Here is a 17,669-nt window from a genome sequence, read left to right as displayed (position 1 = left end):
CTGTTGCATGATTGAACATAAACACTATTTGAGTGTTTAAAATCAAGCACATGTTGAGCAAACTGGACAGAAAGCTTGTGTCATAATCCTCAAAAACCATTTAATGTTGGAACTGAGTGAGCATGCATCTGGATCAGAATCTGCATCTAAATACAGCAATAACAACAAAAGCATGCCGATAGCCTGATCCTCAACTTTGAAGAGTATCTGAAAACTTTAAAGCTTGTATGAGGCGGAATGATGCAACATTTGAACGTCTCATGCAGCTGTAGTGCCACCAACAGCGCCACCAACAGGCCACATGCAGGCCACAGTGCTATCAAGTGTCCGAGGGATGATAGTCGGTATGACTCCTTCTAAATTTAGCAGCAATTAAACATGAACATAAAGAATACAGAGTAAAGCAGAAGTGGACATGACAGGCGGCCATGTGACCCAGAGAGTCCAGCTGAGGACGAGTGGATAACAAACGACTCGGGATCAGCAGTCTGGGAAGGTTTGGACAGGATTAGGCTGACAGGACACGTGACGAAGCTCACACATGTAAACTTCACGGGCTCATTTAAAAACCACACCGACAACAAAGTGCTTAGTCATGAATGGTTTATAACATTTCTGTGACAAACGCACAGTGTATTAGTGTATTAACTTAGAATATATTATAATTCCAAATCATTAAAAACAGAGTAATTTACATGTTGTAATGTAAATCTGAGTGAGTTCCACCTCACACACACACACACACACACACACATCAGCAGTGTCTTCATGTAACGACCTCATCCATGATCTTCAGTGTCAGATCAAAGGGAGAGATCATGGAAATATTTAGACAAATTCAACACAGAATTGCATTAAAAACTCTACCAAATGCACATTAAGTTATTTCCTGAAACAAAATTAAATACACTGAACAAAACAACTTCAAGTCTGAACATAAAGGAAATGAAAACAAGTGAAACAGATAAGCTGCTTAGTTTCTAATGCGTATCCAAGGAAACCTCAGACTAACTTCATGCTGTTTGAGTTTCCATCACTTATATCCACCCAAGTTCAGCTTCATGTACATGAATGTGAACACACTAAACTTTCACACTTCAGTTTCAGGTTCACATTATTCGACACTGAAAGCAAAATAGGTTTCAGCTTATTTGTCAAGGACGGAACAATAAAGTCACAGACTCATTTCCCCTGTGGTCCTTTACATCAAAACACCTGCAGCATCTATCCAATCAATCATTAGTCCTTAAGAAGTCACAAAAACAGAAACAGAAACACTCACAAAAAAGCAAATGAACAGAAGTAACAGCAGTTTCATAAGGATCCTGTTTCTATAAGACATTTATGGACTTTAATGCTTAAACTCAACCTGTTGACTGAACCTGAGCATCTAAAGGATCTGCTGACATGGAGGCTGTTACATCTCAATACACTGAGATCCATTACACTCGTCTGTGTTTGTCTGATGTGTGAGAAATAGTTTGGAGCTCTATAATTGAGTTTAGTTGAGTTCTACTGGACGTCATGTGAGTTTGGCCCACATACAGAAATGAACCGATCCATTTTCGCAAACAAAGTCTTCAGGTTTAGCGCTGCAGAGGAATCGATGCGTCTGTGGAATGAGGAAGAGTCACAGTTTGGTTTCATCACAGTCTGGTGTCACATCCTCCTGTTATTCTGGGCTCGTCTGACCGTCTGATCACATCAGATCAAACAGAGCCAAGACCCAAACACTAATGACAGAGTGATCGCATTCATTACAGCAAAACAAACGAGCAATACAGAAAGAAAGGATCAGATGAAAGAAAGTTAAAGTAAATGAAAAGAAAAGAAAGAAAGAAAGAAAGAAAGAAAGAAAATCTGGAACTTCTTTGCCAATTTAACTTGGTGGCTTTAAAGAAAACAACACAACATAAAAAAACTTAACAAAAGAACAATATTTGTCATTAAAACAATTACTAAGAAAAAGAACAGAAATAAGCTGTAGAACACTTTGATATTTGTTACTCTTATGATCCGTCTGAAACCATTATGGACCCAAATAAAGAAGTGGTTTTGCCCGTCAGCATGTACTGTGGTACTGTGGTACTGTGGTACTGTGGTGCTGTGGTACTGTAGTATTGTGTAATATAATCTGTGAGTAGGGCAGTGGTTGTTGAGTATTAAGTGGTTTCTCCTTCTGGTTCCTTATTTAAATACTGGATTCGTGTAAATATCTCACAACACAAAAACCAAACAAACAACGAAGAACAAAAATGTCCCATCAGTAATAAATACTTCCTGTAGTAAAGACAACAACACAGAGGAACTTTGACCTTCATATAAACCTCCTGTAGGTCGTTAGACTCAGACTCTGTGAGCTTTACAGTTCTCTCTCCTCTGTGGTTCCTCTACATGTGGCATCAGGAGCTCAGGTCTCAGTCTGAAGTTCATCTCTCACTGACAGCCTGTCTCCACGGTGACCAGAAGCTGTCAGGACTGCACGGAGAGAAGAACAAAGACCTGAAACACAGACAAATGAGTTTATTGGGTTGTTTCCTCTTTTAAATAAATCATCAAGCTCAGACTGGACGATGTCAGGACGAGTCACTGTCACTCTGCTCACCCACACAGGAAGATCAGCAGGTTACACTTCTGTTGATTTTCCAATCACAATCCCCTCACTCTGTAGTGGAGAAAACACCAAACATCACCAAAACGTAAAGAAATACTACAACAAAACAGTCAATCATCTTCTATACTGATCAATACTGCTGAGGTATTTACATAGGAACCTTCACCTGCAGCAGAGCCAGATTCTGAGGTTTGGGGGCCATGCCGGGTCTCTTCCTGGTCATGGCAGGCGAGCCGTTGACCCTCAGGCTGGGTGTTTGACACAGCGGTGGGCGGAGCTTGGAGCTCTGGGAGACGAAGGAGGAGGAGTCGTCCACGACCTCGCCACCCGCAGCCGAGAGGCAGCTGTGGTCTGAGCTGCTGAGGAAGTTCATGGAGTCTCTAGATGACTCGGTGCTGTCCACTGACCCTCAGACACACAGACGCACAAACACACAGACACACACAATTCCAACTAAAGTGAAATGTAATTTAAGTTGACTGATCTAAGTCAGGCACTGCTGGGTGAAGGTCAAACAAACACAAACATGAATCTAAACTCACTCAGAGGATGATGGACTGCTTTCCACTGCTCACAGTTCCGGTGAAGAAGATGCTGATGAAGATGACGGCTATTGAGCTCGTTGTCCACCACGGCCTCGGGGGAGGAGCAAAGGCCGGGGCCGAAGTCCGCTCCCTGCGCCGGGTTGCCGGGGTAACCGGCGGGGGGCAGCGAGCCGCGGCCAGAGGAGGAAGACGACTGGCTGAGGGTGGTGGAGGCGGTGCTGCCCGAGCCCACGGAGCGCGGCCGCGGGAACTCTACGCCCCTGTGAGAACAACACGCCACAGGGACTGACGACATACATGGATGTCATCAATGAGACGTTAATGTGATGGCAGCGGGCGGCGAGCAGCAGCATGATGGAGTTAGTTCATCTGGGACGCCTTAACATGGACACACTTAGGTTTGATTAACGTGAATCTAAATGTCTTATACTGCAGCGTTGATGATTACTGGATGAAGTCACAACAGCTGAGGATGATGAAGCAGCTGGATGAAGGTGTGAGCAGATGTCATGTGACTGTTCTAACTATCAGAATAGAACATCAGGTAGTGTACTCCTGTTCTCACGCTGCCTTTCTCCACATCACTTCCTCCCTCAAACTTGTCTATTCATGCCAGGAGGAAGCTTCTTGTTGTGTTGTGGTCAGTGAAGCAACCATGGCGCTCAGAGCAGCCGGGGTTAGTTTAGTTTAGTATCTGTTCTCGGCCCTGCTGTGGCATTCGTCACTAAATACAGATGATTTAGATCTATTCCTTATTTATAACATCAGTCCTGTGCTTTCTTTAACATTTACAACCTCACAAACCCACAGCCAGCACCTGAACATCCTCAACATTCCCAGCCTGTTGTTAAGGACCCAGCGACCCTGGAGCGGCGTTAGTGACGGCGTGTGTTTGGTTTGCTTACTTCGCCCGGGCAGACTGCAGCTGACGGCTCGGTCACAGATGGAACCTTCGCTGTGCTGGATGTCCATGAAAGGTTTGCGTCCCATTCCCATGAACACTCTCTCCTGCAAGCGCAGCTCTGGAACGTTCAACCAATCAGAGGGATGAACCACCGACCCACATGACGTTTATTACTCTTATTGTTAGAGTCTGTTTCAATCATGGGATCACTCGTACTTATGTTATTCATGCCATAAAGCTGTTGTTGTTGTTGAATGTGGCTGCTGTGGTTGCTGTTGTCGTGGTTCCCACCTCGGCTATGAGCTGCTTGTTCCCACAGGATCCGCTCCAGGTCGCCGGTCCAGGCCTTCTTCACCTCCATGCTGGGCGCCTTCAGGGTGTAAGTGTCCTCGCTCTTCCTTCGACGGAACCAAATCTCAAAGCACAAGCCGCTCACAGCTGAGGTCTGGGTCATGCCGATGTCGCTGGTCTGTGAGGAGGAAACACAAAGAGAAGCTGCTACGTTTACACACATCCAGACCACAGACTGAAGATAGGGTGACGACACACACCATCTTCTCCACAATGTTCCTTTTCCAAAACCATTCAAAGCAAAGCAGCTCAGACCTTGAATGATTGCTTGTAGACATAGACGTCGTTGCCAATTTCCGTCTTCTTGGTCTTGCTGAAGAGGACGAGATCTTCAAACAGGAAGACGCGGCGGACGCATTTCTTCTTCCTGAAGAAAACAGTGAACTCGTCCTGGCGAATCAGCTGACCCTGCTCCTTTAGATTCACCTGGGGGAGCAACGCAGCAGGAAAGAGTTCATTTTCTGTCTTAAATATGTGATACATCTCTGTTCTTGATCGTCTCCATTTCTTACATCACAGTCCTGGATGGCGTCCATGGTGAGCAGGTCGTTACCGTGACGCATCTGAAAGCGAACCAGGTCGGCGGCCGCCTGGATCTCGGCCCTCTCTCTCTCCCTCTCGCCGCTCGTCAGGTCAGGCAGATACGCGCCGGGACCACACACACTTTGAGCACACACACTTGAAGCCAGCAGTGTGTCCTGGATGGCGTCTTTGGGCCTGAGCGACCCAGCCAGGGCCAGCATGTCCTGCAGCAGGAGGAAGTACTTGCTGATCCTCTGGATTGGTCTGAGCAGGTAGGAGGACAAGTCCATCATGTCCCCGAGCTCCTGCTGCTTCCTCTGCATGCAGAGACAAAAGGGAGCCTGTCACTGGTAAGGTGTGGCAGAGGTGGAGTGTTTCTAGTAGTAGTGTCCCTGTGATGACTGTAGAGTTCAGGAAAAATGAGACATTCAAGGGAAAAATGGGCAATCAGCTGACCTTAAAGATGTCATGCCGACGGTGCAGGATGAGAGCGTCTGATCGAGGTTTGTTCTTGCTGTAGAGGGCGTAAAGGCCAAAGCTCTCACTCTGCGTGAGGAACCAGAGAAACATCTGTCATCCATGGTGCAACATGAAGCCTGTAAGACTGTGCGCTGGGCTAAACCCCCGACAGTCCAGCTGACTCCACTCAGCCTCCCTCCCTCACTCACGTGTCGGAGGAAGCAGCGGGCCACCATGGCGGGCTCCCTCTGACAGGCCTCCAGCTCGGGCAGGAAGTAGTGGCCGTGGAAGTCGTAGAGCTTCTCCAGGTTGCCGAAGATGATGCCCCGCTTTCCCCGGAGGTCCTGAGGAATGTCGGGCCGGTCCAGCAGGGGGAGGTAGTGAGTGAGGATGTAGCCCAGTGAGCGTACGTACTCCCTCTCTGTGAACAGCAGCTCCTCCATCACACGCTGCAGCCTCCTGCACACACAAACACACACACACACACACTCACCAGGCTGACATACAGTCTATATGTTCAGTCTGTCTAATCAGACGTGTCTTGCTGTCAGGACTTCCTCGTGTCCCTTTCTTTCCCAGAGAGGATGAGGTGAACCTCAAAACCATCTGGTCGCCATGGAAACTATGTGTTGTTTTCCCAGAGATAACAGAACATTTTCCTCCAGATGTCATGAAAGCATCTTATATTTGATAGAATAGAGAAGAATAGATGAAACAGTACCTGTAGCACTTCATTGTTCGCTTAGAGACAGAAAAGAGTGCAAGAGATCTCATTAAGACACAACACTGCAGAAGCAAGAATAAAATAATGTGTCTCTTGTTGATAATTCAGCTTAGAATGATTGACACTGTAAAGTAAACATCTGATCCTCCTGAACAGCCCCCCCCTCCCCAGGTGAACTTACAGGGCCCCGCTGGCTCCCTCCTGTGGACCTGTCAAGCCAAACGTCCCTTCGCATCTCCCCGCAGGCAGGCTGGAGTGTTTGCAGCCCCCCGCCGCCCCCTGCGGGCTCAGACAGGAATCGTCCGAGCAGAAGCTGCCGTGTCGCGAGATCTGAAACCTCTGAGCCTCCTGCAGGATCCTACAGGAGGGCTGACCGTGGTGCGAGCAGGACGACGGGGAGCGAACACGCATCTCCGGCGTGCTGGACGTCTCTGGCAGGCTGGACATCTCCGGTGGGGTGGATGTCTCTTGAGGGGTGGAGGACCTCGGGGGCGGCGTTGCAGCCGCTGCGGGGCGCGAGTCCTTGCCCACGGAGCGCGTTCGCTGGCCCCGCCCCCATGGAAACCACTGGCAGCCAACCGTGTGGGCCTGTGAGAGAGCGGCGGCGTCTCGCTCACTCCTGGCTCGACTGATGGCCTCCCTCCTCCTCACCTCTCTCTCTTCCCTCCTCTCTGACCTGTGAGGACAAAATAACTCAAACATTTAACTTCACAACAAACCAGAAATGAAATGTACACTTAAACTCCACTACTTTGATCAAATCCAATAATTGGTCCACCTTTGTGTTAATGTTTCAAGCAAGTCACCTGACGTTTCTGTGAGCTTACCTGTGTGGGGAGTGTGGGGTGACCTTTGACCCCTGGTTGGCTTCGGCATCCCTATGCTCCTCAGGCTTCATGCTGACTTTGCAGCAGGCTCCGTCTGAGGAGTTTGTGCTGCTGCTGCCCAGGATCGGCCTCCTCTTCCCTAAATCCAGCGCTCCCGACACGATGCCCTCCCACTCCGGGTGTCGCGGCCCCGGGGTCGACTGCACCAGCACATTTAGGCCACCGAGGGACGCCGTGGGAACATTAGCGCTCATCACATCCACATAATGCTCACACCAGCTGCTGGAGCGCGGCTGCTGCTGCTGGTGTTGACCTTCAGCCACATCATGCAGCCTCTCCTGTAGCTGCTGCCTTGCCTCCTGGCACTTCAGCCAGGCGACGTTCCAGACCCGCATCCCCCTGGAGCCCCGCAGGAAGCTGGCCTTGGCCTTCACCTCCTGGAACTTCTCTGGGTTAAACTGAAGGAACCTCTCTTGGAAACTGTGGAGGATGGAGCCTTCATCTCCAGGCGCTGAGGCCCCGGTGGAGGCGTGTCCAGATGTGAGGACGTCAGGCTGGTAGCAGGGGTCAGGACTCGGCCCCAGGTCTTGGTTCTGGTGCTGCGCCGGCTGTGTCTCAGCTTTACTGACAGGTGTAATGTTTGGGTCCAGACTCTGCTCTTGTGTTGGGCGAGAGCTGGACTCACTCTGGTCCAGGTACTCTTGACAATCACTGGCCAAAGCTGTAGCCTGTGAAGAAGAAGAAGAAGAAGAAGAAGAAGAAGAAGAAGAAGAAAGAGAGAGAAATGTTTGTGCTCTTGGTTTAAAGTCATTTAAAAGCAGAATGAAACATGTCAGACACTGATCGACACCAACCTGCTCACAGAAATCGCACACGTTGATCATGACCTGCAGCTCGCGGCCGCTGGCCTCCGCCCGGCACAGGAAGTCCTCCAGGCCCGACCTAAAGGTGCACATCAGAGTCCCGAACGCCTCCGTCTCCGGGTAGGACGACCCACTCTGCTGCAGCCGCTCTGCCTCCGACACCAAAGACAGAGCGTGGTGCCTTCGGTCCTGCGAGGGAAGGAGAGAGTGAGACAGTCAGACAGACAGGGCAGCACAAATACAGAGAGAGCGACACACAAAACAGACTCACGTTGGCTTCGATAAGGAAACGAGTGAAGCTGTTCAGAGTTTGTTCCATTCTGTCCCCTGACTCCTCCACTGACTCCGCCTCCAGCAGGTGGCGCTCTCCCTCTGCATCAAACCACTCTTGCATCTGCAGGGGAGATTAGACACACAACAAACATTTAACACCTTCATAGAAACACAAATCCAACCCACGATCAATCACAACAACCCCAGTCTGCATTGACAGCGTCTCCGTCTAGCGTCCACCTGCAGGAAGTGTCCCTCCATCTCTCTGAGTCTCAGCAGATACTCCAGATGCTCCAGAGACATGTTGGTCCTCTGCACCAGGACGTGAGCCTGCTCCTCCACCTGGTTGTACAGACCCGTCACAGAATCCACCGCGTCACTGCAGAGGAGACAGACAGATTAGAGATCAGGATGATGTTTGAGATCAGATGTGTTTTGTGTGTTTGCTTGTGTTTACCTGAGGTCTTCACATTGGGGGTATTTGAGGTCACTCTCCTTCCTCAGCCTGGCCAGCATAGCCCCGCCTTCCCTCTGCAGGCTGACCAATCGGCTGTCCTCCAGCACGTCCTTCATCAGAGTCCTCTGGTCCATCATGCACTGCTGCACACACTGTCGCACAAATAAGCAACGAGAACTTATGCTGGCATCACTTTGTCTTTAGATAATCCAGGCCTACATGGCAGCACAGGAGAACATGAGGAGGAGGGTTCAGGTACCTGCACGGTGTCGGCCCTCTGTGGCTCCTCCAGCTGACTGATGGCTCTCAGCAGCAGACTGGCGGCCTCGTGAAGATCACACACAAAGGGGAAGAGCTTCTAAAGAGAGAGAGAGGGAGAGAGAGAGATGGAGGTGAGAAGGTCAAATCGGGACGCGAACCTTGGTCTTATGGTCTGATCGTCTCACCTGGTGCAGCTCCAACCAATCACAGCGGCTGGGAGGCAGCGATCCGTCCATGTGGGAGCTCAGCTGACTCACTTCCACCAGCTTGAGCAGAGCTTTCATGGAGGTCACCACATCTGTCTGCATCCAGGGAACACAAGTTAGATATAAGACACGAGCCCCTCTGTACACTGGTCAACCTAAAGTCCTTAAAGAGTGAAGGTCTGACCTGGACCCCTGGACACCTGTCCGGCCGATGGCTGCCGTCTTTGTCCACCAGCAGCACCAAACTGTTGACTGCCTGAGGAGCGTGTTCCTGCAGAGTCATCAAGGCCTTGTAGAGCTGCGGCTGAGGGTTCATCCTCCTGGCATCAAAAATGAAGGTCAGCCCAGCATCTCGAATCTCTCTCCTGAACAAAGACACAGGGGGACATTAGTACAACAAAGTCCTGTTTGTTTGAGAGGCTGATGTTATCCTGGATGTATTGGCAGATGTGTGTGGTCACCTGGTGATGGAGTGGAAGTAGAGCAGCATCTGGAAAAGCTCCTGGCTCCTCACAGCTGATCTCCATCCCTGGTGGTGTCCACAGAGCTCCACTACGGCCCGGCCCGTCCTGTCTCTGCCACCTGAGGAGGGAGGAGAAGCATCAGTGTGTGATCTCCAACAAAGCCACCGACCCAGACGCTGCCTCGGCCTCTATCTGCCTGACCTGTGAGAGACGCCACGCCCAGATGGAGCGGGTGGGATCTGGGGTCCGGGGGTCCCAGGGGGAGGTGGTCTGGTCTGGGTGGAGCAGGTGCAGACTGGAGGTTCTTCAGCGTCTCTGCAGCTGGAGGTGGATCCATCTGTGATTGAGGTACGTTCCTCTTGATGGTGGAGGTGCTGCCTGGTTGGAGAGCGTCTATAGAGAACACACACATGTTTGGTGGCAAAACTCTTGACAAATATCTGTAATAAATAGATACAAAGTGCCTCCATACCTGTGACGTCCATCCTCCTCCTGAAGAGTTTGGGTGAGACGAGTCCAAACGCTGTGGTGTTCTTACACTTCACCACATGCAGCCTGGGAACCTCCGCTCGGGAGCCGGTGCTCTCTCTCCTCCTCACCCTCTGACCGTCCACCAGGACCACTTCACACTTCTGTGAGGTGTCCACCACCGCCGTGGACAGAGATGAACATCTTCCATCCGACTGAGCGGATCCACGTCTGCTCTGCGTCGCTGCGGGAGACTTGCAAATGTTTGGACCGGTTCTGTTCTGAGGCTTCATGGTGTCGACGTTCATCGCTGAATATTCGCCTGAACTGAGCGAAGGTCGACGGTGTGTGATGGCGCTCAGGTCTGCTCCTACATGTTCTCCATTCACATGCTGCAGGTCTCTGTGAGGTTGGTAGTTTGAGTCCCTTGGTTCTCTAAAGGGCACTGTGGTTCTTCTTGCTGTCTGCTCTAAAGCATCAGTACCTCTATAATCCCTACAGGGGGCAGTGTTTGTATCTCCTGCTTTCCAATGTGGAACAGCCTTCCTCTCTCCCGACTCCTTACAGATCCTTTCCGTGACAGAGGCCTGGTGGTTCTGCATCCCAGGATCAAACCACATTCCTTGGACATGACACCACAGATCATCTGGCGACCTCAGAGTGTCGTCGCCACACTGTGAGAAGTCTCCGTCCTCCTCCATCACAGCTAACAGATCCCTCCTCTGCGCCTCCTGTCCGAACGCCACGGGATTGCTGATGGCGGCCTGGTAGGATTCCCTGTAGCGACATCTGAGCTCCTGAGCTCTGGACACCTGTGCGCCCTGCCTCCTCCTCATGCAGGGCGTACAGGGCTTCTCTGAGAACTGAGCGGCCCGGACACACTGAGGAGCTCCGTGGGAGTCTTGGTGAGCGCGGTGGTGTTGGTGGGAATGGTGGAGAGGAGATAGAGGAGAACCGGTTCCCCTCAATGCTGCAGCGGCATCTGATCTTGAAGGTCCGTGTGCCGGCTGCATGAGTCCCTGAGCCTCCGCTTGCATTTGTCCACGTGGACTCTGCCAGTGTGTGTGTCCCCGCACGTCTCCCTCTGCTTGCGCGTACGGTTGCATTTGCCCGTGAGCCTTTGGTTGCTCTTCTGTCGGTGCCTGAGCTCGATTGAAGAGCATGTTGGCCTGCAGTACGTCGATGTATTCTCCCTCTGGCACACCGACACTCACACACACTGCTTTACTGTGACTCTGTTTGATATTCACACAAACACGCTTATCTCCACCCTCAGCTCTTGTATTTGTAGAGAAGCGGCTGTCCCAAGTATGAGGAGACACCCAGCCTCTTGGCTTCTCCTCTGTCTCAGTCTCTTTAACGCTCACCGGCCTAGATGAGGCAGCACTGCGAGCATCAACCAGGCAGAGCGACACAGCGATGCCGTGCTTGGCCGGACAGATCCTGGTCTCCACAGAGAACGCAGAGGGACGAGAGGAAGACGCTGGAGCTGAGCTGTGAGCGGTCCGGGGACAGTGTGTGGACGCAGATTCCTTTGGGGGAGAAACAGGAAGAGAGCGACTTGTTGAGGAATTCTCAGCTGCAGCGGCAGGAAGAGGAGGAGGAACAGGAAGTGAAGATGGTAAAGGAGCAGCAGAGGCCATACTACTCCCACCGCACTGTGGCGCCTTCACAAACTCAGGCACGGCCACCCATTGCCATGGTAATCTCACCACGCCCTGCTCGGCAGTGAGCAGGCACTGGCTGAGAGGGGTGCCATGACGACCCCGGTTGATCTCTTCTAACCAATCAGAGCTGAATATGCACGGATAGGACGACTCGGGGATGGGCGTCTCCTCCACCGCTCTAAGCCCCTCCTCCTCTAGGAGACTGCAGACGACGATGCGAGCCGATTGGCCACAGAACGCTGCCACCTGGAGGTAGAAGTCACCGGGCCGGAGAAGCAGAGGGGCGACGGGAGCGAGATGGAAGACGACTTGGTCACGCAAACACAAAGGCCAGCCCTCACAGAGGAAGACGACATCAGAGTACTGAGCCTACAAGGAGACAAGGAGACAAGGACAGAAGGATCAGAAGGTCACCATGTAAAACAGGATTCGAGTTTCTCAGGCTGCCAGTGAACCATGAGAACATTTGGGTTCAGTTCGTCATAATCACAGGCTCATGTCCAGCCTGTAACCCCTGAGGTTAACAGGAGTTCAGGAGTTCATGTCGTCATGTCTGCATTAATGATAAGATAAGATAAGACCTCCACTCACACATGCAGCCTGCTGCACTGAGTCCAAGATGTGCTTGGCTGGAACCAGGAAGTCCAGCAAGCAGCGGAGGGCGTCTCCTTGGAAACGGCTGTCGATGATATGGAAGAGCTGGCTGAGAATGGTGGGGGCGGTGGCCTCAAAGGGCGGATAGAGGGCCGACAGAAGGTTCTGGATCGAGTCCTCCAGAGGATCGAGGTTCTGGAGAGAAGCAGAGAGGAGAAACGACTGAGAGGAGGCTCGGCTTTCTGTGCCTCCATTAGAGCGGTGACTTCATTCATGTCAACATAAATCAAACACACACACACTAACATGTAACTGTAAATTACACAGGCCCTGTCCTCAACCTTTTGACCTGTGAACACACACACACACACACACACACACACACACACACACACACACACACACACACACACACACACACACACACACACACACACACACACACACACACACACACACACACACACACACACACACACACACACACACACACACACAGTGCTCATCATCAAACATACAGTCCTTCAGCCTGACAGCAAACATCCAAGTAAACACAGAGTGTGTATCTGAGCTCTCTGGGTCTCCTCCTGGTTTATGGTTTCACATTCCCTTTGACCTGAACTCATGGCCTGATACCCGCTTTAGGTTCTGCTGCTTTATTTAGACCCCCAAAGGCCACGGAAGCGGCCTCGGGGTTAACGTACGTACACGCATGTACACACACACACGGCTGGGCAACACAGCAAAACACACCTAGAAATACAGAAAGATAATCATAGAACTTTGGTCTTTACGCTCTCGCCTCAATCTCTATGTTTACTTCAAATTAATGGAATAAAAATACAGAACAGATAATTAAAACAAGCCTTCGGGACGTAGCTGTGAGAAGCTGCCCTGAATTCAGTCTGTCAGGCAGTTCATAGGCTTTCATAATAGCTGCATAAAATAAAAAATTCTCAAACTCATGGCTTTGCAGTAAAATAAACCAAATGCTGAAGTACTTTCAACCATAAAAACATTGGGAAATCTTTAAATTGCAGCAGATTTGATGCTCAGATTTCTCAGTTTTGCTCTCAGACTTGATTGATCTCAGCTCCACCTCTTGGAATTTTCAAACACTCTAAATGTTTAAAGAAAAGTGACATTAAATTCAGTAATTCTTGCTGCACTAAACAGCTGGGTGATGATGGTGATGGTGGTGTTGGTGGCTGGCCGGTCCAGCCTGGTGTCCTGGTGTGTGTCTGAGCCTGGAACACGCTGGTCTGCCTTCACACGGCTCTATATAAACACACGGCTCGCTCGCTCTCACTCAGCCGCTGAAATATATGACCACGCTCACATTGCTGTGGATAGGATGTCCCTGTGCCGAGCTGAGGACAGTTTCAACGTCTCTGTCCAGTATCATTATGAAACAGAAATAGTCCCGGAGCATTCCAGATGTCAGGTTCCTGCCCGTACATGAGGAAAATGTGGAATAAGGAAAAAGGGAACGGATGTGAGGCATTCAGGGTCCATGTTTACTCCCTGGTATGTTTCAGTCAGCGTTCCTCAGCTTTTACCCAGACTCACTCTCGGGTACAGACTATTCCCTGGAAAAAAAAGCAAACTTCCTTATTGTGTTTTCACAAGAATTCCTTATTCAACCACATTCTGACCTGTAACCATTAGATGGGTTTGGTTCCATACATGGTAGCTTTAATCACAGATGTGTCATGACATCTCTAGTGGCTCATTTTGATGATTTATTTACTTGTTGTAACTTCCTCCCTCCGTTCTGTAACCAAATCCAGTGAAGTAGCATCGTGAACATCAAACTTCTCCTGCTGTTATGTACACAAAATGCCTGAGAAATATGTGAAGAGGAGCAAGCAGCAGTGATGAGATCTGGCCCCACATGAAAGCCTCGGCGGGCTGTGATCTAAATAAGCATGAGAAGAATCTGTTTCCTGTGTTTACATCTGCGGTGTTTCATCTGAACTCAAATGAGCAGATAGAGCGTTTCTGTTACACAAACTCACTCACATGTTTCTCCTGCTGACCACACAAACACCAACAACCACAGAACCCAACGTGGATCTGACTTCATCTTCATCTATGAGTTTACCCAACCGTGAACACACTGAACTGAAGTGACGTGTCCTTGTAAAGACAGAGGGATGTGAGGCACTGACTCCAAGCTACACAGGCTGTCCGAACTAAATCCTCTACAGCTGACACCATGTCACATTGTGAGGCCCGGGGAGTTAGAGCTAAAAACCCTTTGCATGTTTGGGAAGAAGCCAAAGCCTGTGGAGGCAAAATCAAGCGGGGAGCAGGGAGGATTTACAGCCACCTCTCTCTCCTCCTCCTCCTGTGGACTTTGCTAGGCTCACTACTTATCAATTAACCCTCATAAGTTATGGATTGAGTCTGATGCCCTATAAATATCAGTAATGAACCCACAGGCTGGTGCGGTCATGTGTTTGTTTAACTCAAGCACACATTCTGGCATCTATCCTGCTGAAGTGTCCTTGAGCCAGATACTGAAGATGCTCATCATCGCATTCCTGCTCACCCCAGGTAACCTCCCCAACCTGCGAGCGATGAGCGGCCACGAGGGAGACGAGGAGAGAAGCGAAGGAGGGAAGGAATCGACAAAAACAGGGAAGTGGTGGATTGCGTCTCTATTATGATTTCTCCGTCTACATCCGACCTATTTACAAAGCGTTTTTAAATCTTTAAAAACCCTGTAAAGATTCAGAGACGAGTTGCGTTGCCACGAGCGTTTAACCCCGCGCTCCCTCGCCGTCCAGGCTTTGGATTCTGGGGCCGAGTGGTTTCTTCACCTCAGGGGTTTATAAGTGTGGATCAAAGTTCAGATTCATCTAAAATAGGGACATGAGCCAAAGTGAAAGAGCATTATTGAGATGTGTGTGTGTCTGTGTTGAGATGTGTGTGTGTGTCTGTGTTGAGATGTGTGTGTGTCTGTGTTGTGGTGTTGAGGATTCCTCCAGCTGCTGTTTTGGCTCCAGCTCCTGCTTCTCTGCTCGCTCGCTCGCTCACCTAAAATGGAACAGAGCCCTCATTTATATTATTAATTAAAACCTTTCCTGCTTTTCCGAGTCGAGCAGTTCAATGTAATAAAGGTCCATCAACTCCAGTGAGGCCGTCTGCACACAGCTCTGACCTCTGACCCCCCTGTGGGACAAACGGAGCCGTTTGTCTGTGAGAACCACAGAGACGTGAGCTTCTATTATTATGTAAGTATTTTCCAGACTAAATCCTCGACTCTGCAGGTCTGAATCCCATCTTTACCTTATAAAGACAAACTCAAGACTCTAATGTCACACACAGATTTAGGGCTCTGATATCTGCTGACCGTTTCTCCCCCAAAGCACCGAGCCTGAACTGTTTTGAGCTGCTGAGGGTTCACATCCCGCCCACCTGCAAACACAGACTCATCGCCATGGAGATGAGCAGTTAGGATTGGTTAAAAACACAAAACTTTACCTCTGTTCCCGTCCCCTCACATCCACATCCAGGCAGATTTCCCTCCCCTCAGAGTGTTTATGTTTACTGCTGCTCGTTCTGAATGACAGCAGCTCTCAGCTCTCAGCTCGCCGCCCGGCTCTAACCAGGAGACCATGACAGGAATCTGGAGGGAAACTCAATTGTCCAGTAAACTGATTACAGCGGCGACAACAACGGCAGCAAGCTCAGATTCTTTATTGGTCATCTCCAAACTATTCTTCATGCCTTCAGAGCAAAATACTGTTTAACATGCAGATCTCTAATTCTGCTATTATGAGGAACAAAACCCATTCAAATTATAGATCAACCACAATCTTCATATGTGTATTTTTATTCAACTGAAGCCTTTACAAACATTTAAATGAGTCAAATAGTGAAGTTTAAGGTTGTGAAAAAGCTTCTGATGTAATAATAAACCATCTTCATTCAGCAGGGCTTTACTTTTATGGAGTAAACTGAAGCTTCTCTGCACCTTTAAGACTTCAAGCTTCACCTTAAGGTCAAAAGGTGACAAAGCAAGTCTGGGAAGTATTCATTTCTTTTATGGAAATCTATAAAAACAGAGTGTGTGACACCACGGAGCACAGACACAAGCCAAAGCCCTCATAAACGCAGGCTGAGCAGAGCTACAGGAACACGACCGCGAGGCCGGCAGACGGTATATTTAGTAGCTTCCCAGGGATCATCGGCGTGGAGCAAACACCAATCATGACAGCAGCACAGGGCTAAAGTATCAGTCAGCAGGCAGAGAGACCTGTGTTTATGTCATTAACCACACGTCTGGGGAGATACGAAGGAGGCGAGAACCGATGCGCGTCTTTAAAGGCATCACGGCAGCGCTGACGTGTCCGTGCCGCGCGTGCGAGCCGTGTTATTACGGCAAAGTGTGGATTCGCTTTCACCGGTGCCTGGTCTCATCTGTAATTAGCTCACAGCTGTGCTTAATGTAACTCACACCGGCAGATTTCATAACAAACAAGCAGAAATGATCACTTGGTTACGGGAGGAAGCGCGTTCACAGAGCAGCACAGAGCAGCACAGAGCAGCGCAGAGCTTCATGTTAATCACAACCAAACACAGGAACGTTTGAGTCAACATCAAACATTACAGGCTGAACTCAATCAGGACACCAGAGGCTTCATGTGGGATTCAAACACCAGGAAAGGCATGAAGCTTAATGTAAAGACTGTTTGTGTTCAGGCTTTCAATAATGGAACAACAGACATTTCAGAATAATACCATAATATAATAATTGAATAAATAAATAGATATACCTCAGAGTTTCTCTCATTCAGACTAAACATAAACACGTTGAAGTCCAAACAGCTGATCAGGGTTCAATTTACAGCATCAGCTCCAGATTACCCTAAGTGAATCAACACGTCACCATGGTTACACACCCTTATATTCCATTACTAATATCGCCATAACCACATTAGCATTATGTATGTGTGTATGGACAGAATTAGCAGGACTCTGTGGTTTGTTGACTCTTCTACTCAGAGTACGCCTCTTTCCACTCATGATGTAATGTTTACATGGTGTTTACATGATGTTTGAGTGTAATAAGTGTTGATGTGTGTCCAGGCTGAGGCCGTCTGAGTGCAGATGACCTCTTTCCTGGCTGACAGGCTGTGAGCGCCAAGGAGCCGCAGGTGAAGCGGATGATTTGCGGTCTGGGCCGGCGAACAAACAGAGCCGACGGGTCGACTGTTGCGTGTCACACGGACGGAACAAGACGCCTTTCTGCCGGGCGCAGAAGAGACGCTCTGTGTGAGCCGCACGCAGGAACAAATCACCAAACATTGAGGTCACTCCCAAAACAGGAATAGTCGGGTTAATGGACTCTGGTTTCAACGGAATGGCAAAGCTCCACGAAGCTGAACGGCTGTGTACACACACACACACACACACACACACACACACACACACACACACACACACACACACACACACACAC

At 49.7% G+C, this 17,669-nt stretch overlaps 1 protein-coding gene and 1 long non-coding RNA gene across 2 annotated transcripts; both read right to left on the bottom strand.

The window, feature by feature from the left end:
* Positions 1-144: 144 nt before the first annotated feature.
* On the bottom strand, positions 145-2,982 carry LOC143017277 (uncharacterized). The gene is made up of 3 exons (XR_012965602.1): positions 2,781-2,982; positions 2,606-2,665; positions 145-2,502 (listed from the first exon to the last, which is right to left on the bottom strand). It is a non-coding gene; the product is annotated as an uncharacterized LOC143017277 (long non-coding RNA).
* A 142-nt stretch (positions 2,983-3,124) lies between these two features.
* On the bottom strand, positions 3,125-13,714 carry LOC143017289 (pleckstrin homology domain-containing family G member 4B-like). Its single transcript, XM_076172038.1, has 22 exons — positions 13,691-13,714; positions 12,197-12,376; positions 9,943-11,974; positions 9,672-9,848; positions 9,468-9,588; positions 9,191-9,371; positions 8,986-9,102; positions 8,799-8,897; positions 8,540-8,691; positions 8,323-8,461; positions 8,081-8,203; positions 7,801-7,998; positions 6,947-7,674; positions 6,301-6,558; positions 5,605-5,854; positions 5,393-5,482; positions 5,141-5,253; positions 4,927-5,038; positions 4,670-4,840; positions 4,355-4,532; positions 3,977-4,181; positions 3,125-3,419 (listed from the first exon to the last, which is right to left on the bottom strand). The coding sequence occupies exons 1-22, from the start codon at positions 13,712-13,714 to the stop codon at positions 3,125-3,127; spliced, it is 5,943 nt and encodes a 1,980-aa protein (XP_076028153.1).
* Between the last annotated feature and the right edge of the window lie 3,955 nt (positions 13,715-17,669).

This window comes from Genypterus blacodes, unplaced genomic scaffold (genome assembly GCF_046128005.1).
Source record: "Genypterus blacodes isolate CSIRO-AG114 ecotype Tasmania unplaced genomic scaffold, CSIRO-AGI_Gbla_v1 ptg000279l_1, whole genome shotgun sequence".
In the NCBI taxonomy this organism is placed as follows: domain Eukaryota; kingdom Metazoa; phylum Chordata; class Actinopteri; order Ophidiiformes; family Ophidiidae; genus Genypterus; species Genypterus blacodes.
This window is presented reverse-complemented; position numbering and strand designations above follow the sequence as displayed.